General features: G+C 41.0%; 1 protein-coding gene across 3 annotated transcripts in view; it reads right to left on the bottom strand.

The window, feature by feature from the left end:
- Positions 1–19,229, bottom strand: part of Dcdc2 (doublecortin domain containing 2) — a 133,519-nt gene that overhangs the window by 65,685 nt on the left and 48,605 nt on the right. For all 3 annotated transcript variants that reach the window (XM_048348382.1, XM_048348384.1, XM_048348383.1), the window contains exon 8: positions 13,298–13,457. In XM_048348382.1, the coding sequence (XP_048204339.1) occupies positions 13,298–13,457 (160 nt within the window). The remainder of the gene's footprint in view (positions 1–13,297; positions 13,458–19,229) is intronic.

Here is a 19,229-nt window from a genome sequence, read left to right as displayed (position 1 = left end):
AGGAAAAATGGGCAAATGAAAGATAGCCCTCAGAAGAAGAAATCAAATAGCTAATAAATACATGAAGAAATGTTTGACATTCTTGAGCCAGAAAAAAATGCAAATCAAAAGTACACTGAGATTTTATCTCACTCTAGTAATAATGACAGTTATCAACATAACAAACAATACGGAATGCTAAAGACAATGGGGGAGGGGAAGGAATCCTTATATATGTTGCAAGTGGGAATGCAAACTAGTGCAACTAGTACTATGGAAATAAGTATGGCATCGCCTCAAAAAAACAAAAAATAAGCCTATCATATGAACACCACCATACCATTATTGGACATATAGGCAAAAGGAAGTAAATAAATGTACAAGAAAGATCTCTTCCCCGGGCACTGATGGCTCACACCTGTAATCCTAGCTACTCAGGAGAGATCTGAGGACGACGGTTTGAAGCCAGGCCAGGCTAGAAACTCTGTGAGACTCTTCTTTCCAATTAACCACCAGAAACCAGAAGTGGTGCTATGGCTCAAAGTGGTAGAACACTATCTTTGAACAAAAAAGCTCAGGAACAGCACCCAGACCATGAGTTGAAGCCCTACAAACAACAACAACAACAAAAAAAGTATATCCCTTTCCTAGTAAATTTTCCTATAGCTTTCATGTAAAAAAAAGAAAAAAGATAAACCATGGACTATTATTCATCCACAACAAAAAGTGAAATTATGACATTTGCAGGAAAATGGATAGATTGGAAATCATCATGTTGAGTGAGATAAACCTTGCTCATTTATGGAATGTAAACCTAGAATTGTGATGGATGATGATGATGTGATGATAATGAAGATGATAATGATGATGACAATGACAAGATGAAGCCAATGCCAATCTATAAGTCTCCCATCCAGGCATAGAATCCCATTAATTCACTAGTACCTTGCTTATAAATATGAACAGATCGCCAAAGCTCTGCAATCATTTGAGGAAAGCAACCACTGGAACTAATACTCACATGCCTGTGCAAATGAACACGTATACACACACACGCACACACACACACACACACACACACACACACACACACAATTTAAGGGGGGAGCCAGGGAAGAAGGATTCAGAGGAACCAGAGTAATATGGTACTAAGGACAAGCCACATACTGGTGACTCACATCTATAATCCTAACGCTACATATCAGACTGAGATGTGAGGATCACAGTTTGAAGACAGCCCAGGCAGAGAAGTCTGTGAGACTCTTATCTCCTATTAACCATCCAAAAGCCAGAAGTAGAGGTTGGCTCAAGTGGTAGACCACCAAGCAGTTCCAAGTGCAGCTCTCAGCCTATGAAAAATGAGTGTTGGCAGGCACACACCCAATGTCCTTGCCCCTGGGTAAGACCATTCTGGGATGTGTTCCACAGGATATCTTTGAGGGTCTAAGAAAGCTTGAATGCAGTTGTCCAGAGCAGTAACAAAAATACTACTCCCCTTACCTGCTATCTGCTTATCTGTCCACCCATTCCTGGATCTCCTCCCAAGGAACTACTAACAGTGGGTTGTCTTCCTCCAACTCTTCCTCCTCCTCCTCCTCCTCCTCCTCCTTTTCCTCCTTCCCCCCTCCTCTTCTTCTCTTTCTCCTTCTCCTTGTCCTTCTCCACCTCCTCCTCCTCTTCATCTAATAAGCTAAGCTTTTTGGAAAAAATCTAAATTAACAAGCCTTAGAATATGATCAGATCACTTAAGAGAACAGCAACCAAGAAAGGAAAGAGCCAGTAAAGTAACACATTCTAAGTTCTGAGTGGAAAGAGACTCCATCTGTCAATTCTGTCTACATATTCAAAATTCTGTGTGAAAAGCATCTCAAGCAAGATTTCTCCACCTATCCAAATTAATATGATGAAGACACATCCAGGCATGTTGGGTCTCAAAAGAAATAACCATCTGCCTACTCATGCCTGAGAATCTACTGGAGCCAATCAGCAAATGAGTAAGCAGAAGCTCCTAAAATGGAATCCACACAGAAGAAACACAACAAGGAATTCCCAAGATGATAACAAGGGAAAATCTGAGACAGTGCATGTTCTGTGGGCCTAGAAAACACTTTGTAGACTAGAACCAAAGACCTACAGACCCCACAAGGGTTTTCAAGAAAGAAAATCTATTACCCTGATGTGCTACCTGGGGAGTTTTGTTCCACATATTGTGCATGGCAGAGGCAGCAGCTATACTCTCCAAGCCCCGAACCTACAAATGACCTACAAAAAAGATCTTTGTTTTTTTTTGTCTTGCCTTGTCAGTCTTGGGATTTGGATCTCAGGACCATGGTTGTGTTGGCTCAACCCACAAACACAATTTACAGCAACACCAAGAGTAGATAGAGGGGAAATAGATGGTACAGGGGCAGCAACAAGGAGCGCGTGTATGTGTGTGTGTGTGTGTGTGTGTGTGTGTGTGTGTGTTGTGTGTGTGTGTCTACATCTATGTGACTGTATAGTGAGTGCTTGATGTATGCCTGGGTGTGCTTGTGCTATACATGAGAAAGAAGAGTGCATGTGGGTGATTAGAATAACAGGGAAGGCTACACAGATGAAGGGTTTCAGACCCAAGGCAGGGCTCAAGTTGGAAGAGGTTTTCCTTCAACTTAATCCTGAATCTCCTGCCTCACCCAGTGAGGATAATATACCTTCTCTCCTGCCACCATGAAATCCCATTAAATTTCTTTATAACTATTCAGGGAACACAAATTTAATGAAGCAAAGTATAAAATAAACAGTGGCCTGGCCTCTTGCTATCATTCTTCAATTTGTGTTGAACATGAGGGCTTTCAAATGCCTGCTGTCAATTTTATTTTATTCTTCCCATCACTAATAAACATGATTGTTGGTCCCTATGTGCACACACCATTGTGAATTAATGCACCATTTGCTGATTGATGGGATAGCAGAGCATGGCACTGAGACACACAGGATCTAGAGTTACGCTGTGTGGATTTGAGCCTCTGTGGCCTAGACAGCAACTCTGTTACAGACAGAGCAAGCAGGTCTGATTAGCTGCTTGCTTGATTGCACAAAAGCTTCCTAACCCTTTGGTGCTTTCATTTCTTTGTCAGTAAAATGGGAATGCTGAAAATAATGATAATGCTACTTTATATGGAAACTGTGAGGATGTGTGAGACAATTGTTATGTATTAAGCCTAGCACCCAGCACCCAGAAAGTCTTACTATCCTGTCAGCTAGTGATCTCTTCAAAAACAGATTTAAAGAAGGTGGCTCGCTTAATTTCCATCATAGAAAAGTGATGCCTTACAACCAGCAGCTAATGTGTGAAAAGGTTGCCTTATCTGAGTATTCTAGTGCTTCTCACATTGGGCTCAGGAGAACAATAATGCTACCTGGTATCCTATTGCCAAGGATCCAAAAAAAGAGAAAAAGTATGGAACTAGGCATTGTGGTTCACACCTATAATCCCAGCACCTGCGAGGCAGAAGCAAGATCTCAAGTTCAAGATCAGCCTGAACTTCCTCAATCGCTGTCCCAGACAAACAAAACCTAAAAGAAATATCTAGGACTATTTCTAAATTAAAAGTGAAGAGAATCCTGTAGCAAAGAATGTGACTTAATTTTCTATGATTCAACATTTCCCAAATTTAGACTGGAGTACCAAATTATTTTTACTAGAAACAGCAATCAAAACTCCATTTAACTACTGCCACCACTTTAGGAAAGGAAAGTCCATTTTCTGGATGAGAGCCTTTGCCCTGTGACCATCTAGACCTGGAGAGGCTCAAAAGTTTGACCCTTCCGGGCTGGGGATATGGCCTAGTGGCAAGAGTGCCTGCCTCATATACATGAGGCCCTGGGTTTGATTCCCCAGCACCACATATACAGAAAATGGCCAGAAGTGGCGCTGTGGCTCAAGTGGCAGAGTGCTAGCCTTGAGCAAAACGAAGCCAGGGACAGTGCTCAGGCCCTGAGTCCAAGCCCCAGGACTGGCAAAAAAAAAAAAGTTTGACCCTTCCAACCCTGGCCTCAAGAGCTGTCCTCCAGGACTTCAGCAGAGGTGTCTCATAGTTACCATGGCACAACATCCTTAATGTAGAGACTTCTCTTCCTGTTAAGGTCCTTACTTATAAAGCAAAACAAGGCCTAGGAGAAAGACAGCTACCACCAGTCCAAAAGTAAAACACACACATACACACACACACACACACACACACACACACACACACACACACCCCTTATACAGGGGCAAGGTTTCTATCTCAAAGTAAAAACTAGTCTTTATGAAGTCATCTTGTCCCATTTCACAGAACTAATTTACTGTTATCATCCAATTGTACAAAATAAGAATAAATGGGATAGCTTTAAAGTTCAGAGGCTCACATATACTTTCTAGGTATTTTGTGGTTATCTTTATCCCTTTGTGATAATGCAGGGACTGTGGAGATTATACCGCATGTTGGAAACTAGGGCAACACAGACCCAAAATAGACCCATATATAAAAGAAGACACAGTCTACAAAAATAGCCCAGAATACCATGTAACTGGGGAAAAGCTCTTCCTTGCCCAGTAGTGCCACATGTAACTTGTGATTAGACAATCATATTAAACCAAAATATTACTCTATGTAAGCAGAGTTGGCCTCCTTTTCTCATAGTGCATTGCTCCTTTATATACAGGCAAAACTGATATAGAGATATAAGGAATGCATATGAAAACACACCTTAGCATTCATGGATGGCAGATGGAGTTTGGTTTTTGAAATTAAGAAGGTAAACTGGCTTACTTTATCCTGGAAAATGCCTCAAAGACTGAATTCTTCAGAGCAATAGGTACGCAAGAGAGAAAATGGAGTTGCGCGGTGATGAGCAATGTGTATGGCTTAGCAAGTGTTTATTGAAAAAAAAATGGCACTGATAGACTAGGAAAGGAGGTGGGTTCATAAGTCATGGAGAAGAAATTCAGACACAGAGGAGGACTTAGGTTCTAAGAGTTTTACTCTTTCAGCACTCAAGTACCTGTTTTATGCCGTCAACAAAAAGGATTTGATCATTTGATAAATAATCTGAGATCAGCTTCAAACATAGCCATCTCTTCTGTGTTCTCCATCACTGTAAAAGTGGATCTGAATGCTACAGTGAGGTCAGGTCCCAGGCTGACATGTGTAAGAGTAGAGACACCAGATTGCTGAAGAGGAAAAGATCCTCTAATTAATTCCTGCCATCCAAAAAAACAGAAGGGATTTGAAGCCATCAACCCCATTTTTACAAAAGAAGATGAAATACTGGAGAATGGAAACTTCTCAAAATCTCTCAGCTATGATACATCAGAGTTCTAATAAGAAACCAAGTGGGAGCAGATGCATATGGCATCCTTCACTCCTTCCCTAGGCCCCCGAAGACATTCATATAAGTAAATCCACCTTGGAACCAGCCTAGAAATTCCCAGAAAGCATTTGCCATTGACATATCCATGATCTCTCCTCTCCTCCCTCCCCGCCATTTGCAAAAGTAGGAAATGCTATTTATTCTGAGGATTTGTGAATGAAGCTCCTACTCCTAAAATATCAACCCTTGAATGTATTGCTGATAGAGTATCACAAGCGTACCATTACTCGATGTTTGCAACATGTAACCTTTAATTTCAGTTATTACCACAGTGTAGATGTTATTCAGTACCTCCATGCACACACATGCATGCACACACAATCACCCTGTCAGCAAACACTCACAGTACACTGTTATGTAGAGTAAGGCTACATAAAGCTTAGCTGCATCCTTTCTGTGTGACTGAAAACCAAGGAGCTGATGATGATAGGCTAGGACTAGGACAATACTTGGTCTTAATTTATGCTAGGCCTGGATGGAAGAAAGAAATATGGCCAGGAATTTAGGATAATAGACTCCATGGTTACTTCCTCCCTTCCCCACTAGAAAGAGAAACTTATCTGAGCTTTTCCTCAGATCTCAAGATAAAATACTCAGGGTGATTCAATGTTATTGTTTTTTGTTATTGTTTTTTAATTTTTTATTATCTTTAAGTAGTTGTACAAAAGAGGTGCCATTTCACAAAGTGTATGAATACAATGTATCTTGATCAGTGTCACCCCTTCAATATTCTCTCATACACATACCCTTGACCCACCCCTTCCCTTATTTTCTTAATCTGTGTTATACACAATGAATTTTTTTATTCCATTCTTCTCCTCCTCCCTCCCTCGCTGCTCCTACACTTCATTCATCTACCCCTCTCCCTTTCACACACACACACCCCTGCCCGAATGTACACATTTCCTGTTGCTGATTTTGTTGGCTTTTGACCCAGTCTTTCTTTTAAAACTTATACTATATAGAGTCTAACATACTTCAGTTAATTCTTTTGTGGTAACCACTTGCATACCACCCCACATGTTTACTTATAGGTTTGTAGGTATGTTCTATCTACCACAAATGAAGAAACCATGTAACCTTTGCTTCTCTGGGACTGACTTAGCTCACTTAATACAATTTTTTCCAAGTTTCATTCCAAAAAGCAGGTGAATCTTGCTTCAGCTTTGATGTACCTGAACTCCACAACTGGTGAGAGAACATATTTTATCTGTAGTAAGTTACAGGAAGGTTCAGACCTTTTAAGACAGCAGAGTTAATAGAATTCTGGAAAATTACTGGAGCCCATGATGGTACGAGAAGAAAGAAATCTTACTTGGAAGTAATGGATAATATCTGTGAAGAGAGATCAACAAGCCAAATCCTGGAACTGGGAAGAACATAAAAATCCCACAGAGGGCATTACTAATAAAAGAACATCACTGCTAAGTGCTCACCTGTAATACTAGGGAGGCAAAGGTAAGAGGGTCACTGTCTAAGACCCCAGTTCAAACAAAAGCAGATTTTATTGAAAAACAAACTAAAATAAAAAAAGACCGGGGGGCATGGTTCAACTAGTAGAACACTTGCTTGACAAGTGGAGACTCAGTTCAATGCCAAAGAAAGAAAGAGAGAAGGGAAGGAGGAAGGGAGGGAGGGAGGGAGGGAGGGAGGAAGGGAGGGAGGGAGGGAGGGAGGGAAGGAGGGAAGAAGGGAGGGGGGAGGGAGGGAAAGAGGGAAGGAGGGAAGGGAAGTCTCAAACCATCAATCCACACCTCAAGAGTGTTCGCCTCTGACTCTGGGCCTGGTCTCTTCATCTCCAGACTCCTCCTCAGACCCAAACTGACAGACTCTGGCCTACACCAGTTCTGTGTCCACAGGTGTCAGGGTAACATGAGCTTTGCACACTCTGAAGTGGAACTCCTAGTTCATTTTCTCACTAGAAACATGGTGCATATGGTGAGCCATTCACACAATATCATCATACATTGCAATGGTGATGATGAATGATGGGCTCCAGAGAGCTCTATGGACATATAAGAGAATGTGATCCAAATCATAAATGAATTTCATATAATGAATTTCTAGGACCTTGGACTACAGAAAAATTAACTCCAAAAGAACTGGCCACTGAAGCCTCAACCCTACCTCAGTTCTCAAACTATGCTTCTTTCACAGTCCTTGTCCATACAATGTAGCAAGTGCACTGAAACACAGGATAGGAAATGATATTTTAAAAGCTATGCAATGAGCTGGGGATATAGCCTAGTGGCAAGAGTGCCTGCCTCGGATACACGAGGCCCTAGGTTCGATTCCCCAGCACCACATATACAGAAAATGGCCAGAAGCGGCGCTGTGGCTCAAGTGGCAGAGTAGCACTGCTAGCCTTGAGTGGGAAGAAGCCAGGGACAGTGCTCAGGCCCTGAGTCCAAGGCCCAGGACTGGCCAAAAAAAAAAAAAAAAAAGCTATGCAATGAGAGTATAGTTTGGTGGAAGAGCACTGGCTAGCATGTTCAAGGCTCTGGGCTTCATCCCCAGAATCTAAAAACATGAGGGCTTAGTATTTATGCCACTGAAACTAAGAAGTATACCTTAGGCAGTAAAGAAGATAGGCACATTATACATTCCAAAACTAATTTTCATTAATATAAGTTAAATTCCACAGTGTACATAAGAAATAACTAAAAATCTCTTCTGAACTGGAATACTGTTGCACAATATGTTATTTACAATGAGTGAATGGATGATCGAGATGTGTGAAAAACAAAAACCATACAATGTTGGGGTTTTTTCACCATGCTAATGGTTGTTGTAATAAAATTGGACTCATGTCCCACAACAGGTTTTGCCACTTCAATGGGAACTTATGGTCAATAAAGAGAAAAGCTGTGTTTTCCTTGTCACGGGGTAAGTGTAGTAACAAGAAACAAGAGGTCATACATTTTACCTCAGCTTACTATATAGAACCAACTCTCTGCTCTGTCAAATCATCTTGATATCTTCTTACCTACTTTCTCCCAGCACACAATAGCCCTTTCAATGGTGAGACCTGGGAGAGCACATTTTCAGAAGGTACTTCTAGGTTTGTCTTCCAAATTTCTTTGTGAAGGAAAATCATGTAAGTGCCTGAGCTGGTTCATGCCTGAGCCAAAGAAGCTTAAGTTTCAGTGCCCCATGGACTCTGAGACTCTGAGGATAAATTGCAGTAATGGTTCGTGCTTGGGGCAATGTGAGCTAAATCATGTGCACGTTGTAGCTATTAGGAAATTCAAGGGCATGACTGCTCAAGGGCAGTAACCCAACAAGGTCATAATAATTCAGACCTCCTTCTGCCAACACTGCACCTGCTCCAAACCATTCACTAGACATTGAAATATCACGAGGTTCCTGGGAAGTATCATGGAAGGGCACTGGAATGAGGCCAGGAACGGTATCCATCACCAAAAATACTGTTGCTCATGTAGATGCATGGCCTGTGTGTTTGTGTGCACAAACACACCCTTCAAAAGAAGAGAAGTTATGCTTTTTACTACATTTTAATACTTTGCCATTAAAAAAAAAAGTACTGATCAAAGCCAGGTGCTGGTGGCTCACATCTATAATCCTAGCTATTCAAGAGGCTGAGATCTGAGGATTGTAGTTCAAAGCTAACCCAGGCAGAAAGTCCCCATGAGACTCTTTCTTATCTCCAATTAACGACCAGAAAACTGGAAGTGGTCCTGTGGCTCAAAGTGGCAAAACACTAGCCTTGAGCAAAAGAGCTCAAGGATAGTGCTCAGGCCTCAAGTTCAAGCCCCATCAATACAACATATGCTGCACCAATACAGAACAGGCTCTATCTTACTACTTCTGATATTTCTCATCTAGACACACTGTACATCCCCTGTTCCAAAAGTTCTAAAGGCACTAAGTTTTTTCATGCATCAAATATGAATAGCACCAATGAATATACTGATTAGCCACAATGTTCCAAAACAATAATCATGACCATCTTTCTCCTAGTGGAGAATATAGCCAATTAATGCCTCTAAAACATATCTCAAGGCATTACAACTCAAGTGAAAAGTGTGACAAAAATCCATGATGGTCACTTAGGCCAGTATTTAAATTCGGCTCTAAGAATGCATTTCACACCCAACTTCATCAATCATCAAACCAATCTTACTTTGCATCTTGGCTACCAAGAGAAAATAGTATTTTGTTTCCCTGAAGAAATATGTCACTGCTCGCTTGAATTATTAAACCTTACTATTACTGAAAGTCAAAAGAAGAAAAAAAAAAAAAAAGAAGGAAAAATAAAATAAAATTAGACTCAGGTTGCCATCTACAGTCTGACATCAGCATTGCTCGTGTATATACATCCATTTATACCTTACTGTCCATAAATATCTTTTAAAATAAATACAGTGTTCAACTACAATCAAAATTATTTTTTTGATCAAGATGAGTCTGGGGGCTCACGCCTGTCATCCTAGCTACTCAGGAGACCGAGTTCTGAGGACCGCCATTGTAAGCCAGCACCGGCAGGAAAGTCCTTGAGGCTCTTGTCTCCCATAAACCACAAAAAAAAAACAGAAGTAGACTGTGGCTTAATTGATAGAGCACTATCCTTGAGCAAAAACAAAAAATATAGGCACAGTGCCCAGGTCCTGAGTTCAAACCTCAGAAGTGGCACAAAAATAAATCAACCAATTAAGAAAAATAAGAATAGTATATAGGTAAAGAACACTGGACCAAATGTTTGCATAATGTAATACATGATATAAAATAATGACAAATATTCAATGTAATACTAAAATTTCACACTTTGTACAAAGAGGAAAATAGGTCTAATACCACAATTTAAATATATTTCAAACAGAAAAGACTATGCATATTTCATCTCTAAAATCGAATTGCTGTGTTTTCACTCATTATTTTGACTTCCCACACCCTTCACTTTTCATCTGCTTCAAGTTCTTATTCCCTCAAGATATGGGTATCAAAAAGCACATACTTGGTTCAAATTTCTAATATAGGTGGCATTCAAGCAAACCAAAAAAAAAAAAAAGCAACTTCACTAATAAATGAATTTAGAGGTTGAATTAAGGAAAGAGAAAGAGGGAAAAAAACACCTTTTGATAGTCAAATCTGGAAAGTTTCTACAGCTCCAAACATCTGGAGAAGAAATAGCATGGATTTTAAGCTAATAGTCAAACTTATCAAGTTTTTTCTCATTGTCTTCCTGGCTGGGGGCTGGGGGCAGGGATATTTGGGGAAGCCACATTCACTTTCCATGTGATATTCTATCAAGATGAAAACAGACAAACCGCTTTATCTAAATTCCCCTGTATACCAAACACATCAGTGGTAAAGCTCCTTACTGGGGAAAAGAAATTCGGTCTCTAAAAACTCCATTTGAAAGGCACAGGCCATTTTAAAGCCTATAATCTGCACATTTACAAAACTACATTGGAAAATACCCACTTAAGATGAGCAATTATCTAAAGCAATTGCAGGGTTCTCTCAAGACTAGGAATGAATTAGCACTCCTCCTCCCCCTTTCTGAAAACTACTCGATTCCATATTAAACATGAGGTTGGTGTTTTCATGCCCACAGACGTAGTATTTATGAGTGCCCAGAAAAGCAAAACACTGGCAGCTCCACTCTCTAATAGGGGTTTCTTTCCTAGAGGGGGTATCTAGTAAGACTTGTGTTCACAAGTCTCTACAAATAATGTAACCTAGAAAGATAATTGCCCCCTTTCTTTCCAGGGAAAACTACTAAATCCAAAGACTTTTAAAAATATACTGGTGGTAGGAACTGGGATTTCTGTAAGCTAATAAGAGCCTTACAGACAATAAGCAAAGCATATCTTCTGTAAGCCTTTTAGACAATAATTCATGAAAAATTTTAAATGGCTTTTGTTACTTGGTGGGTTTTAAGGTATTACAGTGACATCTATTTATTAGCTCCTATCATTCATTCAACATTTATTAGGTGTTTCATATCTATAAAATCTAAATCAGCACTGGGGAATCTCACAAGTCCTGGTAATATATAGCCCATAGCCTTAGGGCCTTTCAATAAAGCCTCTATTATTCTTAATTCTGAAGGTATGGCATGTTCTTCCAGGCTCACTTTCCCTCTTTGATTCCTACAATTTAACAGGCACTCAATAAACATGTGCTGATTATTCTATCCTCATTTCCTGGTCATGGAAAGGATTGAAAATTTCAAGATAAGCCAAATATTTTTTTAAATCACAATACAAATCCACGTTTTGAAGACAATGGAACCCCAAAATAGGTAGATTGCCAAGGTTCAAAGGAAAACTACGACAGGAATCTAAGCAAGGCACCAGTGACTCACACCTATAATCCTAGCTACTCAGGAGGCTGAGATCTGAGGGTCATGAATCAAAGCCAGCCTGGGAAGGAAACTTTGTGAGATTCTTACCTCTAATTAATCAGCAAAAAGCCAGAAGTGGAGCCATGACTCAAGTAGTAGAGTAGTGGCCTTGGGTGAAAGAAACTAAGATAAAGCACCCAGGCCAAGAGTTCAAGCCCAGTAGAATCCAGAAAGGAATTTAGAAAGGAATCTAGATGCTTGACTTGTGACTGATTTCTATCAACTTAAATTCTTGAAGATATAAGTTTCATCCTTCCTCCTTTCCTTCTGACTCTACAGTGGTTTAGAATTCTAGTAATGCTAACTACTCTTCAGATTGACTTTGAAATCAACAAGAGCTTCCCTTTTCCCGTCCATCCTCCCTCTAAGCACCCCACCATGCCTCACAGGTAGAGGGTATGTGACCCCTGGGGTGGGGGGCTCTGTGTTGGTCTGTTCCTGCCTCCTCGCCCCTGTATCACTACACTCTTACCAATTCACTCTGCTCAGAGCACATTTGGAATGAAACCAAAAATAGCTTCTTTTCACACAAACTTCGTAGGAAAGTTCCCCATATTCATCATGCCTGTATCTTTATGAAATCCCAGACTTAATGCAAACTCTTTACATTTTATTTTATATTGTCCCTTAGCTGTTGGGAAAAGATAAAATGACATAACTAATTTGGATTGATATGGTTGGTTGGTTGGTTTGCCTACTGGAAAATTTTATCTGATTGCTATTCTCTTGCAGATCAGTTAAATCAAAGAAGCATCTTTTCCAGAAGGGTGAATCATGATAAGCATGTAGGAAAATAGAACAAGGAAGGTGGTATTGTGGCTCAAGTGATAGAGTGCTTGCTTAGTAAGCTTGAGGCTCTGAGTTCAAAACCAAGTACTGCCAAAAAACAAGAAAGAAAGAAAAAAGAACAATGAAATCAGTTAAAATTGTTTTAAGAAGGAGAGGAAGTGGAGTGGAGAAGCAGGAGGGAGGGAATGAGTTTGATCATGATGAGCCCCTCTGTACAGCTAATATATGCTAATAAAAAATCTTTAAATGCCTAGCATTCATGAAGCCTTGGGTTCAATTCCTCAGCACCACATAAACATAAAAAGCCAGAAGTGGTGCTGTGGCTCAACGGGTAGAGTGCTAGCCTTGAGCAAAAAGAAGCCAGGGACAGTACCCAGGCCCTGAGTTCAAGACCCAGGACTGGCACCAAAGAAAAAAAATGTATATACACAAGCAAGGGTTACAGACCACAGACAGAAGAGACCAATGTCATAGCAATTGATATGAATATTGACCAAGTGGTTTGAGTAGGAGCCGAGAGGGTAAATTTTCTGACTTTTTTACAGGACCACCTTGAGCAGCATTTTATGTCAGAGCAAACATCCCTAGGAATCAACATCTCCCAACAAAGAAAACTGAGCAAGACCAGCAGCAGCAGCTCAGAGCTCTCACAGTCGGCTTCATAAACAAGAAGGGCCAGGACATGAACATATCAATTTCAGAATTAAAAACCTTACCTCATACTCAAGAAAAGGACAGAGAAGAGTAACACCCTAACAAACTTACCGTTTCCTGTGATTTCTTGTTGCGAATTCTTCAACTTCACATTTTGTTTCCCTTTGGTTGGTTTTTCTGCACTCACATCTTTCTTCCCTTTCCTCTTCAGGGGCTGAGGAGATGAGTTGTCACTGGATCCAATTGTTGACTTTGACTGGCGATCATTTCCCTACATGGCAAACAATTGGACCCTCGTGATCAGTTAATGAACTCCGAAGGGGATTCCCAGTACACACCAGTCAATAATGAGTGATCAACAGGGTAAGGAGGGGCACAGATCCTGTGACTGCCCACTTTCACACCACACTGGCTCCAAATGTACCTTCTTAGAAGCAGAGGGTTCAGTACTTTGCCCTGCGTGAGGAATGGTTGGTTGCTCCTGGCTGGATCAGTTAATCTAGAAATGGCTTCTAACCTAGCTGTCAAGATCATACTAGCAGACTCAACAGCTGGTGAGCACCCCACAGTTCGGGACCAGATGGGCCCCAGTCCTTCCTGCAGGAGCTGTGGTCCCTTGATCAGCCAAGTCTTTGCTGACTGTCCCTGGCCCTCACACTTGGCTCACAAGGAGACATGGCACTCACCAGAGGTGGGCTCTGCGGCCCCTCACTGGCCTGGTCCAGTGCCTGGGAAGTCACTGACCAGCCACGACTAGTGGGGTGGCTGCTGTGCTGGTAGCCCGCCTTGGAACTGTCACTGCTTCAGGAAACTCCCTCCTAATAAGCCAGCGTGACTCAGGTGCTAAACTCACCTGATAGTTTATAGTATGAAGCTGCAAGTAGTAGAAATAGTGAAAATATTAGAGACTCAGAATACCTGGCTCAGAGCTACTGCTGTCATTAATATCCCTGGGACTGAGAGCTAGGGAACTTCTCATTCATTTGGGCCTCTGTTTCCTTAGTAGATGGAATGGGCTATGGTACCCATCTTCCAAGTCTCTCAGGAGGATGAAGGGGAAAGTTGAAAAAGGGATGAATACAGTGCCTGGCAAGGAGCATGAGAGGGCTGACTCCAAGAGCAGAGAAGAAACAACTTTTCCTAACACATTCTCAAAGTCCTGCCATGATGAGTGAAATCTTTATGTCATATCTGTGCTAGGCTAGAATCTGCAAATACATGTAGTGATGCTAAATAAACAAATCTGCCCAGAAACCTATTATAACTGCTCATTTTAAACATTTATATATTCAGCCATCCAGAAGCATTTAAATGGTTTTAGCCATCACCCAATTAAGAACAGAGAAATTCACAGCCTTACAAATGAAGTTATTTATGCTATTTTGTCGTAGCCTACAAGAAAATGAATTATGCATAGATTTATTAACAGTATGAAAACTTGTCCAAATCTATAATGCTTTTTGCATAATTTAATTTCCTGTTCCAACTGCAATTTAGACATACAGTTTCCATTTAATTATTGCATTAACGACAACCAGAGATTTTTTTTTTCACCCGTTTCATTTTCGGTGATTCTTTGTTGCAAGTCCATAAACTGGCAGAGAAAACAGATAAAATTAATATAGTGGAATTTCCAAAACCATCAGCCAAGTCCCATGTTTTAGTCTATTTTCAATGGAGTCTATTCACACACACAAAAAAAATTAAAATTTAAAGCTTTGGAGGAGAGAAGCAACCCTTCACAGATGGCAGGGAGGTCTGAGGCTACAGCTTAATGGTAAGGACAATTGCCTACCATCTATAAGGCCCATGGTTCAATCCCAAGCTCAAGAAGAAAACCAAAAGTTTAGCCAAGTGTGATGGCATATCCCTAGTGCCAGCACTTGAGAGACTTGAGAGCACTTGAGATAGAGAGGAGGGTTGAACGTCTAAGGCCAGCCTGGGCTACAATGGGAGATTTTATCTTAGAAAACAAAAACCAACCAACAAATCAGATAGCAGAGATGGTGCTAGACTTTCAAGGATAAGAATGAAATTTGTGGCTGAGAAATTCAGAAACCCAGCCAAGGATATATGGGGCTTTTTTTTTGGGGGGGGGGTGGTAGTGGTGTTGATGGTGGTGTTTTTGTTTGTTTGCTTGTTTTCACTTTTTTTTCCATTAGCATGGCTGTGTAAAGGTCTCCTATATGCATACAATGTACCTGGATCAACACTCTCCCTTCTGCTCTTTTCCCATGCCAAGCTTCCTTGTTCCCTTTGCACACGTGTACATAAAGTATTCGCCAGTGTTCACCTTCTTCAGTTCTTCTGTGTGGGCATTCATACCTCATACAGGATTTGTTTTACATTCCTGCCTCTTACTGTTTTTGTGTACACTAAACATTCAAAAGGGTTTTACTGTGGTAAAATACATGCATGTACAGTATTTTAATTGGGTTGAGCCTCTCTTTTCTCCCCATCCCTACGACCCTCAACAGCTTTGCGGGTGTTTTTTAATAGCTCTCTGGGGAATGTAACAGAGAGGAGCAAAAAAGCCCTATTCTGTAATAACAGGGGATGGATGTCACTTTACAAATCACTTCATTTCTGTTAGACACATTCAAAGGTGATTTGGGAGCATTTAAAAAAAGACTAGTTGATTCAAATCACAGTATCTTTGACAAGTGACTTTCACTCTTTCATTCAATGACTAATCTCTGGGCACTTTGTGAGTAGAAAGCAAATGAAACTGAGAGAAAGGAAAGAATTATTTTGTATTTAGGAAATAGGAAATAATTCAAATGCTTACTTTTTTAAAGGAGAGAGGGGAGGTGGCCCAACTCAATGTGCTCATTACCTGAATCACATACCTGTAACCCCTCTGTACGTCACCTTTATAAAAAAAATTTCAGGGACCGGGAATATGGCCTAGTGGTAAAATGCTCTCCTCGTATACATGAAGCCCTGGGTTCAATTCCTCAGCACCACATACATAAAAAAGGCCAGAAGTGGCACTGTGGCTCAAGTGGTAGAGTGCTAGCCTTGAGCAAAAAGAATCCAGGGACAGTGCTCAGGCCCTGAGTTCAAGCCCCAGGACTGGCAAAAAAATAATAAAATATAATTTCAATACATTAATAAATGTACAGGAAATTACTTACAAATGTATATATTACATAATGCAAATTATATACTTTAATACTTTATTCCATGAACTATATGTGATAGATAAATCATAAGCAGAGTTTTGAGGAGATAGTGAAGGGCGGAAGGGCCCCATCTTTGCTATTTTGAGGCTCTGGGATAGGTGACCTGGAAAACAAAGGTAATCATTGGAAGGGTTTAGGGTGGGGGGAGATAAGCTCACACTGCTCTGCTAGTAGATAAAACTGAGCACTCCATGTTCTAGGTACACATTAACACAAGTGCCCACCACATTAATAGGTAAGTGTGGTTCTCAGCCTGGAGGTCTGATTTATGCTTTCTAATACTCCCCGAGGCACTCAAACACTGCTTTGTCTGGCATTGTCTTTCCAGTACTCGCCTTAATTTAACTTCTCTTCCACAAGAGGGCACCTTGATCCTGTGTGGTGAGGTCCCTGCAGTTTAAAGGACCTCCTCTGGAAGAGGGGTTTATTTTTATTTATATTTATTTTTACTTTCTCGAACTCTTCTGAACACCAGAAAATTCACTTAATCTATTCCTGTCGCTTTTTTTTCAAAAATATTTTTTCTTTATTGTCAAAGTGAAGTACAGAGGGGTTACAGTTTCATATGTAAGCAATTTCTTGTTCAACTTGTTACCTCCTCCGCTTGTCACTTGTTTAAGTATAAAGTCACAACCTAAAATTATTCACAACTGAATCATCTCTGTGTCTCTCCTAACAATATCCAGCTAGACAGTGATTTGCAGACATGTAGCAGTGGGAGTCTACTTCTCCCCCAGAACCTCAATTTCCCATTCCACCCCAAATCTGGCAGTGCTGTGCACCCTGACCAGCTCATCTTGGGGTCAGAACATTCTCTGCACATCTCTGTGGAATTGCCCTGTCTGTTTGTCTATCCTCCACAGACACACCTACACATTCTCTTCTTCCCACAATAAAACAATTCCTAGCTGTATAGGAAACACAAATTGTCTAGAATTCTAGTTATGGGTCCCCTCTGAGTTCAGGGACACTTCCTCGTTGGTTTGATCGTGGTTCTTAAAGTTAGCAAAACCAGCTCTCCCTACACAATGCCCCTTGCTCATACTCCCTTCTCTCAAGGCCAGGCAGTTAATGATCTATAAAACACTGCATTCTCCAGAGAACCTATTAATTAAAAGAAAGGAGTCAATTGATGCTGCTGGTAAGGAGAGAGAGCTTGTGACTTTGGGTTTACCAGCATAGGTCATTTTCTCTGTGTGGCTTCCTGCCAGACATTCACACATACCATCAACAGGTTTAGTGAGAGCCTATTATGTACCTAAGGCACTGTGCTCAAGGTTATGTTCCTGTGTTCAGCGGGACCTTCCTAAAGGAAGTCCCTCCCACTCAACTGGCCTAGGCCTCTTCCCATAGTCAGATGGACAGATGGATTCTTCTTTGACCTCAACCCTGATTGCTATCAGAGGTGTGGTGAATCTGTATCACTCTCCTCTGAGGGCATGTAACCTGTGTACATTTAGTATCTCTGGAATCTCTGAGAACCCTCCCCCACCTTAACACACACACCATCCCCAGCACAAGAACAGTGGCCAGGGTAGAATATGCACTCAACAAAGAGCTTCTGACTGAATGCATCAATGGCAATGTACTCTAAGTAGACTTACAATAGCTGCCTGTCATCCCTATGGCCAACCTGCCCAAGTCACCTCAATCACATACTGGACTCAGCTCATCCCTTTGCCTCTTGCTTCTTGCTTCTATTTCTGCCCAGACTTTCTTTGTATAGACCAAAGCCAGAATGAACTTTGAAAACTGTAAATCAAATAATAATTACTTCCATCTTTTCTTTTTTCTTTTCTATATTCAACACTGGGGATTGAACTCAGGCTATAACTTTTTTTTTCTTTGCAGTCCTGGGGCTTGAATTCAGGGCCTGGGCACTGCCCATGAACTTCTTTTTGCTGAAGGCTAGCACTCTACCTCTTGAACTACAGTGCCACTTCTGGCTTTTTCTGTTTATGTGGTTCTGAGGAATGGAACCCAGGGCTTCACTCATGCTAGGCAAGCATTCTACCACTAAGCCACATTTCCAGCTGCGGGACCTAACATTTTCCAGCCAATCACTTTCACCACAGTCTAGTCCTTTTACTTTTGGGTTGTTTTTCAGATAAAGTTTTGTGCATTATGCCTAGGCCAGCCTTTAATGACAATCTTCCTATCTCTGCTTCCTGAAGGGTGAGCATTACAGGCTTATACCACCATGCCCAACTCTCATTCCTTTTATTAAAACCCTCAAATGCCATCCAGGCAAGGCATAAAACCCAAACTCCTCACTTAGTCTATATGATTGGGCCTCTCCAACATCAGCTCAGACCACCTTGTCCTTTTTCCCCTTTTTCTTTTATATTTGCCTACACTGGGACTTGAACTAATGACCTTATGACAGCCATTCAGCTTCCAGACTCACAGCTGGAACTCTACCCCCAGAGTAGCTAGGATAACAAGCCTAAACCATAGTGCCTTGCCACCCTGGCCTTCTTTGTGCATGTTCACTGCCAAACTCTGTGCCAATGGCTGGAAGGATTGCATCTTCTGTCCGGATTACTTTTATCCTGGCCTCATCCTTGCAAAATTGATTCCTTTATAGCATTAAGGTCTCAGCCTCAGAGAATTTAATATGCTATAGTGCTCTGCCACATTTTAGCTTGCTCTTAGCACTTTGTAAGTATTTATATATTGGCAGAGTAAAAGAGAGAGACAGAGAGAGAGAGAGAGAAACTAGAAGGAACTCTCAGTAAGGTCCAAGTCCTTGACTGTCTCTTCACCACCATATACTCCATGCATTGCATAGTAGGACAATACTTGTCTTATACTAAGTGCTTAACAAATATGTAAGTGGATAAAGGGGATAAATGGAA

Source organism: Perognathus longimembris, chromosome 6 (genome assembly GCF_023159225.1).
Source record: "Perognathus longimembris pacificus isolate PPM17 chromosome 6, ASM2315922v1, whole genome shotgun sequence".
Classification (NCBI taxonomy): Eukaryota; Metazoa; Chordata; class Mammalia; order Rodentia; family Heteromyidae; genus Perognathus; species Perognathus longimembris.
The sequence above is the reverse complement of the archived record's forward strand: the minus strand, read 5'-3'. Positions and strand labels throughout refer to the sequence as shown.